The 15,587-nt window shown below is 41.4% G+C and overlaps 2 protein-coding genes across 4 annotated transcripts; both read right to left on the reverse strand.

Annotated features, from left to right (window-relative positions):
• Positions 1–450: 450 nt before the first annotated feature.
• Positions 451–3,074, reverse strand: LOC311489018 (nicotinamide riboside kinase 2-like; the record flags this gene model as incomplete). Its single annotated transcript, XM_084545913.1, has 7 exons — positions 451–1,186; positions 1,326–1,432; positions 1,526–1,597; positions 1,710–1,884; positions 2,121–2,169; positions 2,881–2,971; positions 3,049–3,074. The coding sequence occupies 7 exons, from the start codon at positions 3,072–3,074 to the stop codon at positions 1,101–1,103; spliced, it is 606 nt and encodes a 201-aa protein (XP_084402039.1). The 3' UTR covers positions 451–1,100.
• A 2,409-nt stretch (positions 3,075–5,483) lies between these two features.
• Positions 5,484–15,240, reverse strand: atcayb (ATCAY kinesin light chain interacting caytaxin b). Of its 3 annotated transcripts, XM_084546892.1 has the most exons (14): positions 15,098–15,240; positions 14,551–14,767; positions 12,343–12,449; positions 11,218–11,267; positions 10,906–11,133; positions 10,399–10,557; positions 9,736–9,838; positions 9,332–9,463; positions 9,131–9,217; positions 8,879–8,977; positions 7,646–7,681; positions 7,503–7,550; positions 7,164–7,210; positions 5,484–6,131 (listed from the first exon to the last, which is right to left on the reverse strand). In XM_084546892.1, the coding sequence occupies exons 3-13, from the start codon at positions 12,417–12,419 to the stop codon at positions 7,171–7,173; spliced, it is 1,059 nt and encodes a 352-aa protein (XP_084403018.1). In that variant the 5' UTR covers positions 12,420–12,449; positions 14,551–14,767; positions 15,098–15,240; the 3' UTR covers positions 5,484–6,131; positions 7,164–7,170. The 3 variants fall into 3 exon arrangements, with proteins under 3 accessions (XP_084403018.1, XP_084403019.1, XP_084403020.1); XM_084546893.1 differs by lacking the exon at positions 15,098–15,240 and having other exon boundaries at positions 14,551–14,940; XM_084546894.1 differs by lacking the exons at positions 14,551–14,767; positions 15,098–15,240 and having other exon boundaries at positions 12,343–12,791.
• Positions 15,241–15,587: the final 347 nt, after the last annotated feature.

Raw genomic sequence — 15,587 nt, forward strand, 5'->3', positions numbered from 1 at the left:
GCACAGTTTACTCAGCGGCCGACTCTGACCTTCCCGCGGGCACGCAAGTGAGACGATAATTTCCCCAGGAGGCTTTAAAGAAATGTCAAAAGCGATCTGGAGGATTCTCTGATGCACGAGTCGAACATTTCTTCGCGTTAAACACGTCGTTATACGTGTGTTTGTTTCTCTTGGTCCGGAGAGTTTATCTCTCTGTTTATAAGGTCACGTTTTGAAAGATGACAAAGTTATTATAGCAGGAAGAAGAATGTGTCATGTGAGTCAAATAATCAAGCTCCAGGCACTCGAGTGGATGATTGATAAGTAAATCTCTTTTAATAAAATGAGGAAAGTACAATACAGAAATAAATTCTCACAGTTTTCTCCACAAGTGAACCAGTTTGAACCCCGTTTCTTCACAGTTACAGATGAAATGCTTCCGCATTCCTTCATGCATCCAAGCGCGTGTAGTTACAGTCAAGCAGCGGTTAAACTGGGCCGCCGTTATCTTTTATTGGCCCTTCTTGTTCACGACCATATTTCATTTATTGTCTTTCAGGAAAAGCACATTTACTACTGCTCAGTCTAATCTGGCTGATAAGGAAGCTCAGTGCAGGATGTTATCGGTCATCCTCATTAGACACATGAATGGAGCTTTATGGGATGTGTGTGTGTTTTTCATGTGGAAGAAAAACAAGGAAGCATGAGCTGGATTCAGTCATTTCTTTCTTCAAGTACCGAGACACAAATATTTCCTGCCAGTGTGCATTTTATAACTGTCACATTTATAACAAGGTCAAGGCTTTATGTCTGGTGGTAAAACACTGGGCAGTCCAGAGGTTGGATTATCTTTTAGAAAAAAAAATAAAGGAGTTACATAGGATTATACAAAAGAACACTTCTGCCGTTAGTTCTTAATAAGTTACACGGTTAACTATTTACAAATCAGGCTAGAAGAACCGGTGTTACACATTTACTCAACATTATATTTACAAGTCTGTACACAAGTCCGCTGTGAGCCCCGTCCTGCTGTAGAGAGGAAGAGAGAGAAGGATTATAGATGCTGAATTGGTTACCGGCGATCCGTGGCGATCATGTGGAAGATCGTGCTTTTTATTTACCTATAACTTGTTCAGCAGAGAGTTGTGAACGCTTTCGTACACTTTGGTGTAGATATCGTCCTTTGATGACATCCCGTCGAGGTACTCTGTGCAGAATAAGAGACAAAAGAGTGAACGTGAGTCGGTTTAATGTTTGAGTTTTGTAGAAGAGGGGAATGTTTTGCTTTTGTTATGATACGAAGGAACGTCATTTTGCGTCAGAGGCAAGAAGGAGGCTTTGCAAACCTATTCTGTTGCAGTTATCCTCCATCTCCTTCCTGTGTTTCAAGTACATGGGCCAGACGTGGCCGTCGAACAGGCCAGGGGGGTCGGGGACTGTGTACGTCCTTGTACTGCGAAGACACATTCATTCAATCAATATATCAGTCATTTTTATAGCCTCCACTGCAGTGTCTCACTCCCACGTGGAATCTGTCGGTTGTTACCTTCTCCTCCTTTTGCACTCCTCATAAGGAATGGAAATGTAGAAACATTTGTCATAGGTGTCGATGAGAGGCCTGCAGAGAGCAGAGCAGAGCAGGGGTGAGATTAGAGAAGAGCTTTAGAGGTCAAGAGGCCTGCAGGTCAAATTTTAGAGCAGAAAACTGAGCAACGCGGCCGGCGACCCACTTGTAGTTGTAAATGAGGAATCCCTCCACGATGAGAATATGGATTCCCTCCTCCGAGTCGGATTCCTCAGCTTCGGGTGACAGGCTGACACCGTGAGAGCGGGCGAACTTGACCGGGTTCTCCTGCCAGCCTTTCACCGTGTTGACCATCGCCTCCATGTCCAGGGCGGTGATCACTGTTGCAGGAGAAAAGAGAAGAGCAGGCTTCACCACACAGGAAACAAACGCCCCTCACCAATGTGCTTTTTAACACACATTAGTCACGGTTAGTGAATGTCTGTAGCATTCACAGAATATTTAATAGAAAAAAAAAAAATTATGTTTAAGGATTGATTGGTTACAAAGTAAAGAAATGTGCAGGAAAGAAAAAGTACATTACTGCAAGGTTTTCCTATGCGAAATCCATTCTTACCATCCCACTGTCTAAAGCCGTCCTCCCCGACTTCTATTTGAGCGGGTTTCTGAAATAACAGTCACCAATAAAACATTGCTGCAACCTAGTAACCAGCCGGGGCTGATCACACCTGGACAGGATAAGTCAAGGACTCGTCTCCACCAAAAGTAAACGCACTGGGACTTTTTTTTGTTTGTTTGTTTTTGCGTGTTTTTGTTGTTGCTACGCACAGGAAATTTTGGTTGCTACACTTTAAGGCAGAGCTTTACTAGATATCTTCTTTTACTAAGTTTCAAATGAGAGTTAAAGCTTGTTGCCGGCTCACTTTGATGAAAGAGAACTTTTTGGGCAAACGCTTTCTCTTCAGACTCTTTTTCAGCTGTGACGTTTTCCCATGCTTTTTTTTTAATGACCAATTGTCGTTTTCTGGCCCTGAATGCACCATGGCTACATGGTTGTAGCAGAAATAAAACCTTCACTGCTCCTGCAAAACGCTATTGGACAAAGTCTGACTTCCAGTGGGGACGCTCAGCCCTTTCATTGACTGTCCAGGAGACAATCAGCCAGATGCATTACTAGACTACTACCATGACAGGACATCTGCAGGTCAAACTAGGGTTATATCTGAGCACACAACGTCTTCAAGGGTAGATTTAACGTAGCAATTGAAATTGTGTGACAAATAATACTTACAGGAAATGCAAGGAAATGCCATAAACTAGTTAATGTATCTATAAAAATATAATGACTTTAAAGTAATGATTTTAATTGAGCTTACCTTGAAAAAGTCATCCTGATGCACCACGCAACAGTTGGGTAATGTCTTTAGTAGTCTGTTAGTCAAAGTGGTCTTCCCACCGTTGGTCACTCTGAAATAAACAGGAATAAACTTTTAACACATATGCATCAAAAGACAAGTTGAAAAAGTAGATTAAATAGGACTTACCCTCCGATGCCAATGATGAACTTCATTTTTTATTTATTTTTTTTGTTGTTATTGTATTGGTCACCTCTGGAATTCAGTAGATAAAAGCAGGGAACCCAGCCAAAGCAAACTCTCTCTCAAAGGCTTCAACTAAAAACCTTTCCCTTCTCCTCCGCCGCAGATGTCCCCCCCTTTTACTACTTCATTGATAGACAATCTCCTCAGCGAGCATATAAAGGATTCGGCCCCAGCGTCACAGCCTCTCCAACCAATCGGCCCCTTTTTCCTGCAGCCAATGAGCTGCCACCTCACAGCCTCGCAGCCTCGCAGCCTCACCCGCGTCATGAGAGAGACTACAGGAGCCTCACAGCCGCATGAAAGCAGATCCCACATTTTGCACCTGCTGTCGGGGGTCAGCGAAAGCCGGCCAACAAAATGCGCGACAAATCCCTCACCCAATAGAGCTCTTAGAAGATTTAGAGAATAACAGTGAGATTGTGATGCGGCTAAGCTGTGAAACATTAGATTAATTCTCTTTTTGGAAGCGGCCACCACCTGTGCCTCACACAGGAAGTTGTTAAAGGTGGTGACGTCAGTGTGTGAAAGGAGAGGAATGGTGTCAAAAGCAGCAAATATTTAAGACTACGGTTTTGATTTGAAGTTGAGAAGCAGTTTAAAGAAACACTTTCCATATGTACTGTATATTCTGTGACATCTGCATCACAGCACAGAGGCAAACCCCATTATTTGGGTGTTTAAAGGATAAATTTCCATGCTTAGACAGCTTCGGTTGAGTGAAAACCAGGAGCTCTATATTTAGTTGGCCGTGTCTGCCCGCTGCGTCACACATATTTCTGATGCAACTGGCTGAAGTACATGGCCAGGAGCCATGTGATCACAGTGTCTCCATTCACGGCAATAGGTGACGATAAAACACATTTATTCCTTTGGAACTCAAGTGCTCTCTGCTGATTATCAGCTCTGATTGGCACACAGCTCCAGATGTGCACAGTATAATCTTACTATGATTAAATTTACACAGCCTTTGACAAACAAACTCCCTTTCAGCCGAGTCTTATCTTGTTGACTGTACGTGTGAAGGAGCTGAACTTTGAGCCAGAGCCATCAGGCCACATGGTTTCATGAATTGTTGCCACGACAATCTCAGTGGAAAAGTGGACCTGTTGACACAAAATGATTGACAGATTTAATGTTAGTAAACAGGAAACGTTACATAAATGAGTTCAGAACTGTCCCACCTACTGACTCTGGGGCACCAAACCATGTGGGCCAACATGAGAAGCATGTGGTGCACATACTTTTTCCTTTTTGGAAACAGAAGATGGACACACCTTTACTCGACCGTCATTTTTTCAGTCCCAGTTTAAATTTGACCTTTTGAGATTATGCCAGAGGTCTAATATCAAATTACCTATACTGTTGAGGGTAAAGAAAAACATTGATACTTTGGAAAATTTGCGTATTGGCTTTCGTGACAAGATTTTAATGAGAAGTTTGATACCACTCTTGTATGTGTGTGTGTGTGCTCTTGTACAGCTGTCTTTCTGAGGACTTTAGTTTTATACCATCAAAGTGAGGACATGTGTGCAAACTCTTTCCAGATTTCTAAATTATGCCTGAAACATATCATAATCTTTGTCGGTGGTTTAATCTCTATCACAAAAGCCCAAATACTAAATGTTAAGATGCTACTTGGTGGTTGTTTGGAGGGTGTTACACAACTCATTTTGGAAAATAGAACTCAATGAATCCAACAGCTGTTGGTCAAAAATACTTGTATACAAACTCAGGTATGCATTAATAAATCAGCTGCTTCCTTGTACCTCTAGTATTGACGCTAAGATAACCATGGCATGGCTCCAGCTCTGTACTTTATGCACAAATGTAGGCGAAAAACCCATGCATTTTTGTAAAAATGTTAAAACATTTCTTTATGTGAATCAGTTATTGATTTAATATATATACTTTTTAGCTAAGACACATGTGACTTTTTCAGAGAATCATTAACTGTATAAATGATTGCATTTGCATAACAGGCTATAAATATTAAAAGCAAAAAATGTGAATGCGCAGGAGAAAGTGCAGTTTCTAATGTGTTATGTAAAGTGGTTATGGCTTGTGATCACACCAACGTTGCATATGAAAATAAAGAAGGGTTACTTCAAGGGTATCAAGTCCAAACGACCCTCACAGAGAGCAGCACAGGACTGTCAGGTGGCACAAAGGCCATCAACTGACTTGGCCAACACTCTCATAGATTATAATTATGCCTCTTAATAACTCGTGTCAATGACATTCTGGACCAAAGTGGAACACAACAGACGGAGATGTAAATATAAGTTGAAATGTAAATGCATGAGTCAAGGTTGAATTGCAGGAGGTGAAGAATCATGACAAAGATTTCTTTAGTTCACTTATTTATTTTTTTATACAAACAGTAAATGGCACGTTTTCTTAAATAACACTTTTAATCTGAGTCTCTCTTTAAATATATTTAATTTAATTTGTAACAATCAATGCTTTCCATCTTGTAAAAGTTCTTCTTTTTTTTTTTTTTTTAATCTGACAAAAAGACAGGAAGGATATAAACCAGCATGCCATCTGCATATTCAACTCTGGAAAAAAGTTTAAAACTGCAACACATTTTTGCATCAGTAACATCTACTGTAGGTTTAAGAAGAACAATATCATTGCACATTATAATTATTATCTTTTTTTTTCAATAAATACCCTTTAAACCAAACAATACCCATGGCATTCATGTACAAACACCTTTTGCAAAAATATATTACACATATGTACACACTGGTCGCAGCTCTGTCTGAAGAGTCCTTAACTTTTCATTCATGTAGTTGAAGTCATGCGGAAGGTAAAGCTCAACTTGACATGCAGGAAGCAGATACTTTTTGACTTAGCTGCAATGCTTTGGTGTAGGTTGACAGAAGCAAGCATGTCACAGAAACTACGAGAAATGTTGAGGAATGATTGTCTTGCAGCTAAAAGATCCATCAGGGGATTTAATCCCGTTTAAGAAGTGTGTGATGCTGGCTCCCATTTTAATGAATTAATGTTTCCCACTGGCTCTGTAATGCAAACACAGAAAGTTTAATTCATCTCTGTGTCACATAAAAGTTTGATATCTTCAACATTTACAGTAGACTTTACATTTGTCTGTGTCGATCGGCATGCACTAAATCTAAACTGAATGCAACTTGACACATATCAGGTTTGCCTATTCATTTTTCTCCTGCTTCCAATGGTGGCATTTGGTCAGGACATAGTGCCTGTGTCCATTCCTGGGATGTCGGCCAGTCCTCTGTCTGATAGCTTGATAAATGAGGGTCGATAGGAATGGTCAGCAGCACAGGACGACGCAAGGGGACAGGGTTCTAAAAAAAAATGTCACCTCGCACCACGTAACCCACTCTGACCATCCACGGCGGGTATTTCCCCCCCTCAAGTGATTTCATGACAGGCTGGACAGCGCAGATCAATTTGCCAGACCTGGTCTGTACAGCCTCTTATAAATAGAACTGATCGGTTGTGTGCAGGCAGGTCTTGAAGAGACGAGCAGCTGTGCTTTATGTAACATGGAGTAATGTTTGGAGATCACGTAACATTTCCTGGATTCAGATGCAGATGGAATTTAAGGACCTGTAACATGACTTGGCAAAAGTGAATATAAGCTGGACCCGATGATTGACATTAATCAAACAATGCTCTACGTCAACTTTACATTCAGGTACCAGTGCTCTGAGAGAAGAGAGGTCAAAGTCCGTGAGGAAACACACAGCTGGTGAAATTACATTTTGATGAAGAGATTCATAAATATAGATCTGATTAGAGAAATAATAATTGAGGTCTGAGTCGGTGGGATACTGAAGCTGTATCTTGGTGCCCCTGAACTTAGAGCTGACCTTTTGGTCCTTTGTTCAATGACCCAACAATTCAGACATGCCGTCGTCCAGCATCTGATTTACTGTATCGTCTCACTTTTACACATATAAGCAGATGTCTGATGGCAGAAGAGAACATTTCCCTGTATGTTGGAGATTGGTTACAGTGGGCTGACATTACAAACTGCTCTAGAGAGGTGATGGAGGGGGCGCTCTTACCTTAATGTCAGATGTCACGGCCAACCTCTGCTATCATTGACTTAGGCCTGTAAACGAAAGATTAGAGTTAAGCCATGAGTAAATATAAATATTTTGCTTGCTCATTTCACCTGTATTAGGCTGCACATTGTGTTGCCAAGTTATATCTATCAGGCCAGAGAACAAAGTAAAGTAATCTTTGCAATTAATCAGTTTCCTTGATATAAATGGAGGAAGATTCCTTATTTCAGTTATCTCAAAGCATAAGTGAAAATGGTGTCACACTAAAAAGCAGCCTCTGAATGTATTTCATGGTGGAGCTGCATGCACAGGACTGTATGTACTGCAAAATGAGGTCACCTTTCTTTAGTGAGTGTTGAGTTGGGCTGCTGCTGCTCTTGCTCAAGTCTGTAAGTCACACAGGCAAATATGAATACTTCTGCTGACATGCAGGAAAACCTAATTTTAACACAAAATGGCGTGAAAAAAAATCTGTTGCTCACCGTTCACTTTGTGCTCTTATCTTCTCATCATCATACCTTTAAAAAGGAAAAAAGAAGAATAAATCTCTGATGTGTCATTACATCAACACACTGTATTTGTCTGCAGTGGTGCATTGCAGCAAAGCTAAAAGCTCACAGTGGCATGCTGTCCCCAATCATATGTGGGAAAGATCACATCTGCTGTTGGCCCTGCATTAAGTACTTACTGCATTGATCCACACAGCTGGTCTATAGTACAACCACTTACAGCGTACTTAAAAATAAGTACCTACATTTTTGGCTGCTTTTTACTGGTTTACTTTTTAATATTCATAGCCTTTGTCAAACAAGACAGATAATCTACTAAGTGAATGTAGGTTTAGAGTAGCTGTAGATAATGTGCCTTAAAGGGATAGTTTGGTTTCTGTGAAGTTGGACTGTATAAGATATTTTATGAATTATAGTAGAACATGGTTGGCATGCCCACAGTTTGGAGAAGCAGAGATGAGCCAAGTAATGAATACTGTGGACAAGGTCAGAAGAAAAAATAATTTTAGCTGCCTGAAGCAGGGCTCACCCCCAAAAAATCAACATAAGTTTAAGTGTAGGCCATATTTAGAATATCATTAGTGCTGACAGCAAGCCGAAGCCATTGTCAGGACAGACTAAGCAAACAATAGTTTTGGGTCATGTAAAAAAGAGAGCTTTTGGCAATGAAAACCATAAACTCCCTTCATAAACCTATGAAGTCCTTACAGTGGACTGACAATAATTAACTCATAGGGGCACATTCTATCGACCATATGACAGATTTTTACTCATTTGTACTACGTGCCGTAAATGTGTTTTTTAAAACCAATGCTTTTTTAAAACAAAAAAAGATTAATGACCATGATATTTTGAAGGGCAATTTTTAGAAAACTTTTTACGGGCGAGGTGGTATCGTTGCTTGGGGCCCCCCAAAATCTAGGATCACCACTGGCCACTATATTGTCTTCTTTAAAGCTTCCAGACTCCATTTACAAAACCACAAATTTTATGAGTGACTCTGTTGTCTTAGCACATTAATTCAAACCCAAACTAACATGTTAACACGATAATAACAAATAATCCACACTGCTTGGCTTAAGTTTGCCCTGATCATTTAACTGTGAGATTTATTTGAAGTGTTGTTATTGTGAGTTTTCAATGTAACAGCTGAGATGGAAGCATATAGTGCCTCAATGGTGACCCTTGGTGGCTGAGAGTACTTACTGGAGCACACACTCAGGGATCTGCACGTGCTCCATGGGGATAATCTGACTGAGTTCCTGCAGGGTGTGAACGTACCGGATCTTATCCATGAACTTCACACTGCAGAAAACAACAAAAACACCAATGTATTATGTCTACAACTACTTTTATGTTTTACTATCTACTCTGTTGTTCTCTTTGTCTCTTAGATGTGTTAAGAGATATGATTTCACTACCAGTAACTACAGCGATGGACCCTGAATGCATCCACACCTGATGAAAGGTCTTGAGATGGCCAGGACCGTCCGGATAAACCACGTTGGGTGAGCGATGATGAGACACTTTAGATTCTTCCTCAGTCTGCCGGAGACATTCAGAAAGCATTTGTGATCATTTTTTAACATTATAAATTCCAACATTTTTGATTGTTCTTATTTCCATCACATCAAGCTTTTCTGCTTTTGTGTGTCTTACTTTCTGTCAATCATCTGGTAGCATCTCTTCAGCCAGCCGATTCCAGGCATCTTCCTGCGAGGAGTTGCTCCATTCAGGTAAACAATCATGTAGTCCTCTGCCACCAGCAGCTCCAGGCTGCTCACAACGTACCTGACAACACAACAAAGAAGCTCAGATCAGTACATGAAGGCAGCACATGAAGTGAAGACGCAATATCTACTACGGCAATTCCCTCTGGGTGTTACACTGATTCATCTTTTTTTTGTGTGCAAATAATGATTTCCATGAACACGGAAGGAGACTCCTAGTATTTAGAAAAAAAAAGCCTCCATTCATGTTGTCGGATGAATTATGCAGTGAAAATACGATCATAAAGTATGCTGCTTTAAACGACTGCCTTGAGAAACTGGAAAGGATCTTACAGGAACAGATTCTCCATGATGTATGTGTAGTCATCACAGCTGCTGTCAGGAAGGCAGCAGGCTGCAAACACAATGATGGCATTCAAACCCTCACCATAATAACCTGAGAGAGGAGAGAGACAGGCGTAGTGTAAAAAGTCATGTTATCAGCTGCAGTATCAAACATATGGCATTTGAGAAACTTATATATCTCCGTGTGCTTGTTGTGAGCGGCTTTCCTTTTTAAGTTTCATTTCTTATGATGGTCTAACTGCTGCTTCAGAGCTATGGGGGTCATTAAATATTTCTAAACACAAAACCTATTTGTGCACCTGAAACAAATGTTTGTTTTTTTCTTTGTTCACAGCCTCAGTGAGTCAACTTTAGTGTGAATTAGTCACTTGGACTACGTTTCATCCAAATTTGGTGAATTAAGTAGCTATTTATGCTAAGATATGGTTACAGTAGATGATGACATAACACCATCATGTGTGCACAGTCTTTGTCACCTACTCTCCATGTTGGTCTTTGTCTACAGTTACACTGATCTCACCTTTTAGTGGTTGATCTTGGTTGATCAAGAGAAATATCTCTCTTTTCTTCAAAGATTTTGCATAAAAGAGAGTAAGAGTCTTTCAGAAGACCCTTTTAGATGAACTTTGATGTACACTCTCTCTAACTAACCTCCATGTGTGACCACCCTCAGGTACGGCCTGATGACCTGCATGTCAATCCGTTGCTCCTGGTCTCCGATGATCACCGTCCGCCACAGACGACCAGACGAGTCTCTCTCCTCTTCACTTTCACCTGGAAGACGCTTAGCGGTGGCCACAGGAGTGTCATCTGAAAACAAAGTAACGCCAGAAAGTTGCTGCTTAGATCGCTTAACCTTCCTCCTCACATGTATGGGGTCATCACAAAATACTATGACTGTTTTGCACAGCTTCACCGAGACTATTCTAACATTAAAAAACTATTATGACATCAAAGACTTTACAGGAGATTTACAGGTTGTGGATTAAACAAAAGGATGCTTAACAATATTTTGTAATCAATATGGAATATCCCAGCAATAAGCACTGCAGTGAAGGCTAAAATATTCTAGATTTGGTTGGCTGTGAGAGTATTTAATTATTCTACAGGATTTATTAGACTATAGAAACTGTCAACATCATTTGACCTCTGTCTGACCTTCCCACTCTAGCTCGTTGCCGTTGTTGATGAACTCCAGTGAGTCGGTCTCGTCTGGAGTCTCGATGTCGTCCACGTTGATGTCGAGGTCGTCGGGCGTTTCCAGGAGGTCATCAGAGAGCACCGACCCCTCGCTCTGATCCAGAGACAGGTTCATGTCGGGGGCGACCAGGGTGCGACGCTTGTGTTGGGTCATGGACTCCCCGACACTCAGGGTGGTGGGAGGATCTAAAACGGCAGGTCAGGAAAGATCAGACATAGAACAGAGCAGAAAATAAAAAAATCTAATAACTGTGTATTTACTGCACTTACTGGTTCTGTTGTCAGTGAGGCCACATGAATATCCATCCTCTGGTAGAGGCCTGCAAAGAAAGATGAGAATGTATAACATAAATAAGCTCATGAATTAGAAATAAACTGATATAATTATGGTTTCTCTTATTACCAAAACATGACATAAAATAAAATACTATGAGCAGTCACTTCTTGTATTTTACTCACTGTATGTTGTTTTCAAAGAGTGTTTTAGCTACACTGTGTCCTTGGTAACAATTTCTGTTGTTTGACAAAGCAACACCAGTAATTATCAAGTCCCCTGTGACATTATAATAAGGCAGCTGGAGGCTCAGTGCCTGGGCACGAGAGGCCTGATTACAGAAGCTGGCCCTCATGCCAGCACAGAGAAGAACTTTAATGCAGACATGCATGCACAGACAAACATTCCCTAAAACACCACAAGTATGGGCTAGCTGATGGAGCCGCTGGGATAATTGCTGTTATTATGTTGTCAGCAGCTTTGTAGAGGTAAAGTAAAGATGAAGCAACTAGAGGGAATTAAACAGCAGATGAAGAGGAAAACTGTTTGTATTCTTGTAATGTTTATTTCGATCTGCGTCACTCTAGTCATATCATACATTAACAAATGGTTGAGACTGAGGTTAAATAAAAGGAAATAATCAAATAGGACATTAAATTTAGGATATCGCTTCTGCTGAATCCACTTCTCTTACCTTATTCCACCTTAAAAATTAGTTGATCCTTAAATATTATGGCTCATTCACAATCGTAAACGAGGCAAAGACAGATGAAACATACTGAATGAAAATACCATTCTTTTCTACTGTTTCCTCTGCTCATTTCCTCTGCAGTGGAAATGATTTTAGCCAGTAAAAGAGTGGGTGTCTGGCAATTTTTCCACTGCTGGACACTGTGACACACTCTAGTTTTCCGCTAGTTACTATTTTTTTTCACTGACATTATGCAACCTCGTCATGACTACATCACGGAAAGCACACACCTGCTTCCTTTCAGCCTTCAGCACACACACACACACACACGTGACTGACTTTCCGTCAAAGCCTTGTGTGTTTGTCAAAGCCAGTGCGCGAATCAGACACAAACTGAATCTATCTCTCTCTCTGTCATACAAACAAATACCTGGGGAAGTCCTCATCCTGCCACTCGTCCTTGACCTCCATGCTGTCCATGCGCAAAGTGGCCTCCGCTGTACCCATCCTCTGCCGGGGAGGACAAGCTTCAGCTCACTGTGGTTGATCAAACAGATAAAATCATTCACCCAGCATTCATCAGTAGGCGGTAAAACACCAAGTACTTGGAACTGTATTAAAGGAGGCGCTCCACCCAAGACTTTAAACCTAAGTAGCCTGCATTACCACGTGAAAAGTCATGGGTGGTTACCAAACATTCAGAATAAAATGAAAAAAAACTATCTAGTTGCATTGTGGGAAATTGAGGATTTTGAGTTTTTATAGACTGACCCCTGCCATGGAGTAGAAACCAGTTGTCCTGGCGTCTTTTGCTTCCATTTTGAGCATTATTTGTGAAATTTTTGTCTCCTAAGATGAACTAAACTGTTGCAGTACTGCATTAACAGGCCTAGCAAACAACAGCTTTTAGATATTAGAGGCTGCTACTAGTTGTACTTGAAAGCAGCAAAATAGTACATGCATATATACTTCCAAAAATAGCACATTATGTAAAAAAAAACCTGAAACACCTAAATGTAATTTAGCCACCAGTCACTACTACACAGAGAAGTCACAGTAATAAGAATTTGGCTAGAACAAGTCCCACTGGCTTTCAACGTCCTCCCCGGGGATAGTGACAGAAAAAAAAAACATCCAATTACTCATAAACTACAGTGTCTCAGAGCAATACAAGCAACTCACACATGCCTCCATATTCTACACAATAACCTCCATTTAACATGTCCTTTTCCTGGTGTGTGATTAAAAGCTGCCTGACAATCAAGGATCCGTCGTGCACAGAGGCGAACATCATGTGTTAGTCTCGTGTCATAAATCTGTGATGGGAGGAGGAGTACCCCTTTTACGTCAGTGTCCCAGACAGAGTTCATGCTATAGCAGACGCTACTGCAGTCCATTTGTCCACTGAGATGGCACTGATGTACTACAGCCAGGCCACATGGAGAAAAAAAAATGAAAAAATGTGGGCTAAAAGCTGCTGGCCCTCTGGCTGTGTAGTGATTGGATTCCAAATGATGGGGGAAAGGGGAAGTGTTTACACCGTGTTAATTCAAGAGAAAGTAGAAGCGAGATATTTGTTAAAATGCCACTTTAAAAAGGTTCTTTCAGTTTGACTTCCTCTGTTTTCAGACAAGGAATTTCATATGATCAATGGGGCTGAGCTGCTCACACAGTGAACTGCAGATTGATGGACACAAAGTAAAGGGACGTGTTTGGTAGGGATTTGTATCCAGATGGCAGGCCTGCCTTCATTTCTCAAACACTGGCTCGTGTTGTGTATACAATAAACAAAATCCTAAAATTCCATCTCTAAGCTGGAGAGTAATCTATTGCAAAAGAAACACATTATAAATGTATTCATGTTGCCACGTAATTATTACTCTTTGTTCGCACAGTTCAGGCGAAGCCATAGAGTTTTCACTTTAATAAGCGTCACATTAACCTTTCCTCCTCTGTGATATGAAATCATTTACATGTCCTGCAGCTTGGAGATAAGGGGGCAATATATCCAGTGAGGATGAAAGGTAGCACGGACATCATGATCGAGATTGTTATCTACATACATCATTACATAGTGACATCAAATGTTCTCAGCAACATTTAAGGTGTACGCCTACAGCAAATAAGCACAAATCTAAGTTAAGAAAATGTCTTTAGGTATTTGAATAGCTTTCCAAATTAAACACCTGCTTTATCAGGACTGCGTAGCTGTTGATGTGATTAGATAGACAGTGCCCAAACAACCGCAAAGCTGTGAAAAAAAGTTGATTCAAAATGTTTTTGGGGAGCCGATTCCTCTTTAAAAAGAAGAAGTAAAAAAGCGCTACACATAAAAATCAAATGTCAAATCTGAAAAACTAACAACCGACATTTGTGGAAAGTGAAATCATGGAGGATGTCGTTACTCTTCAAATTCAAATTTTCAAGGACTTTAAACGTGTGTGAAAGCCATTCAGTCACGACTGCCCTCCTTTAATTAACGGACTCATTTAATCAGTCTCAGCAGAATAAAACTAAGCACTGAGTGTCACATTTGATGATCTGTGCCTCAAATCTGTGGAAACTGGCCAGAAGAAGAGCACTTAATCCAGAGATTAACCAGAGATATCACAGAGTCAGGTAAAGGCAGGGTACTCACACGCTGTGATTAGGAAGACTTCCTCTTCTCGGTTTTGAAAGCTTCCCTGTTTTACTTTCAGGTGCTCCCCTTTTACGCTTCCTCCCTAAAGCAACTGAGAGAGAGTCATGGCTGTTTACATCTGCAGGTGGGAGGCTCCTCTGCTCAGGACCGGGCTGCTGTAAGATTCTTGACGTATACTGATGCTGCTAATGGAGGCTGGGAGAGAAATCGTCTCCTGTAGAGAGCAGAAAGATTAGGAGAGTCAGAGTCACAGTGCAGGACACACCACCCTGCTCTCATGTTTTCCTCTGCCAGTCAGACACTGTGCTGCTTTTTGGACAAATGATAATCCTCGCCCCGCGCTTTTAGCTCGTCTCCTGATGATCACTCTCTTTCCCTCTGCCTCCCATTTACTTCTGCTTCTCTCTGCTGAATCCCCCTGCCTCTACCCTCCTCCTCTTCCCTCCACCAACACTAATGCCCCCACCCCGGGCTCTAATCCTGCTGTGGTGATGTCAGCCGTATGGGATCTGTGTTATGATGGTTATGTAATCAAAGTGCCTACCTTCTCGTTGATTCTCCCAGAGTCAGGATCACCTGTTTTCCTCACGTTCAGTCAATTGTGCATCCATCATCAGATGAGCGTTCGTCCTCCCACGAGCTGGAAAAGAGGGACGTTTCTATTTCAGCGTTGTTCCCCGGCAACAGCATCTTTCTCCGTCACACACACAGTCTCTCTCTCTCTCTCTCTTGATTTTTCTCACCATCTCTTATAACCTCCCTCAGCCTCAATGAAACTCCTCCTCCACATGTATTCCCCTCCTATTCTCCTGCTAGCTGGCTGTGACTCTCTCACCTCCTCCCTTCTCTCTCTCCCTCTCTTTCTCTCCTCACAGCTGCACTGAGCTCTGGGAGATGTCAGTAAACACAGAGTGGCATTGCCTTCAACGCCCTAAGGGAGCCGCCGCTGTTCTTCTCTGCTGACTACTTGGCAGAAAAGTGTATTTCTGGTGTGTTTACAGCTTCTATTAATAACACCACATGGAGCCGCATTG

The sequence above is a fragment of the Chelon labrosus genome, assembly GCF_963514085.1.
Source record: "Chelon labrosus genome assembly, chromosome: 6".
Classification (NCBI taxonomy): Eukaryota; Metazoa; Chordata; class Actinopteri; order Mugiliformes; family Mugilidae; genus Chelon; species Chelon labrosus.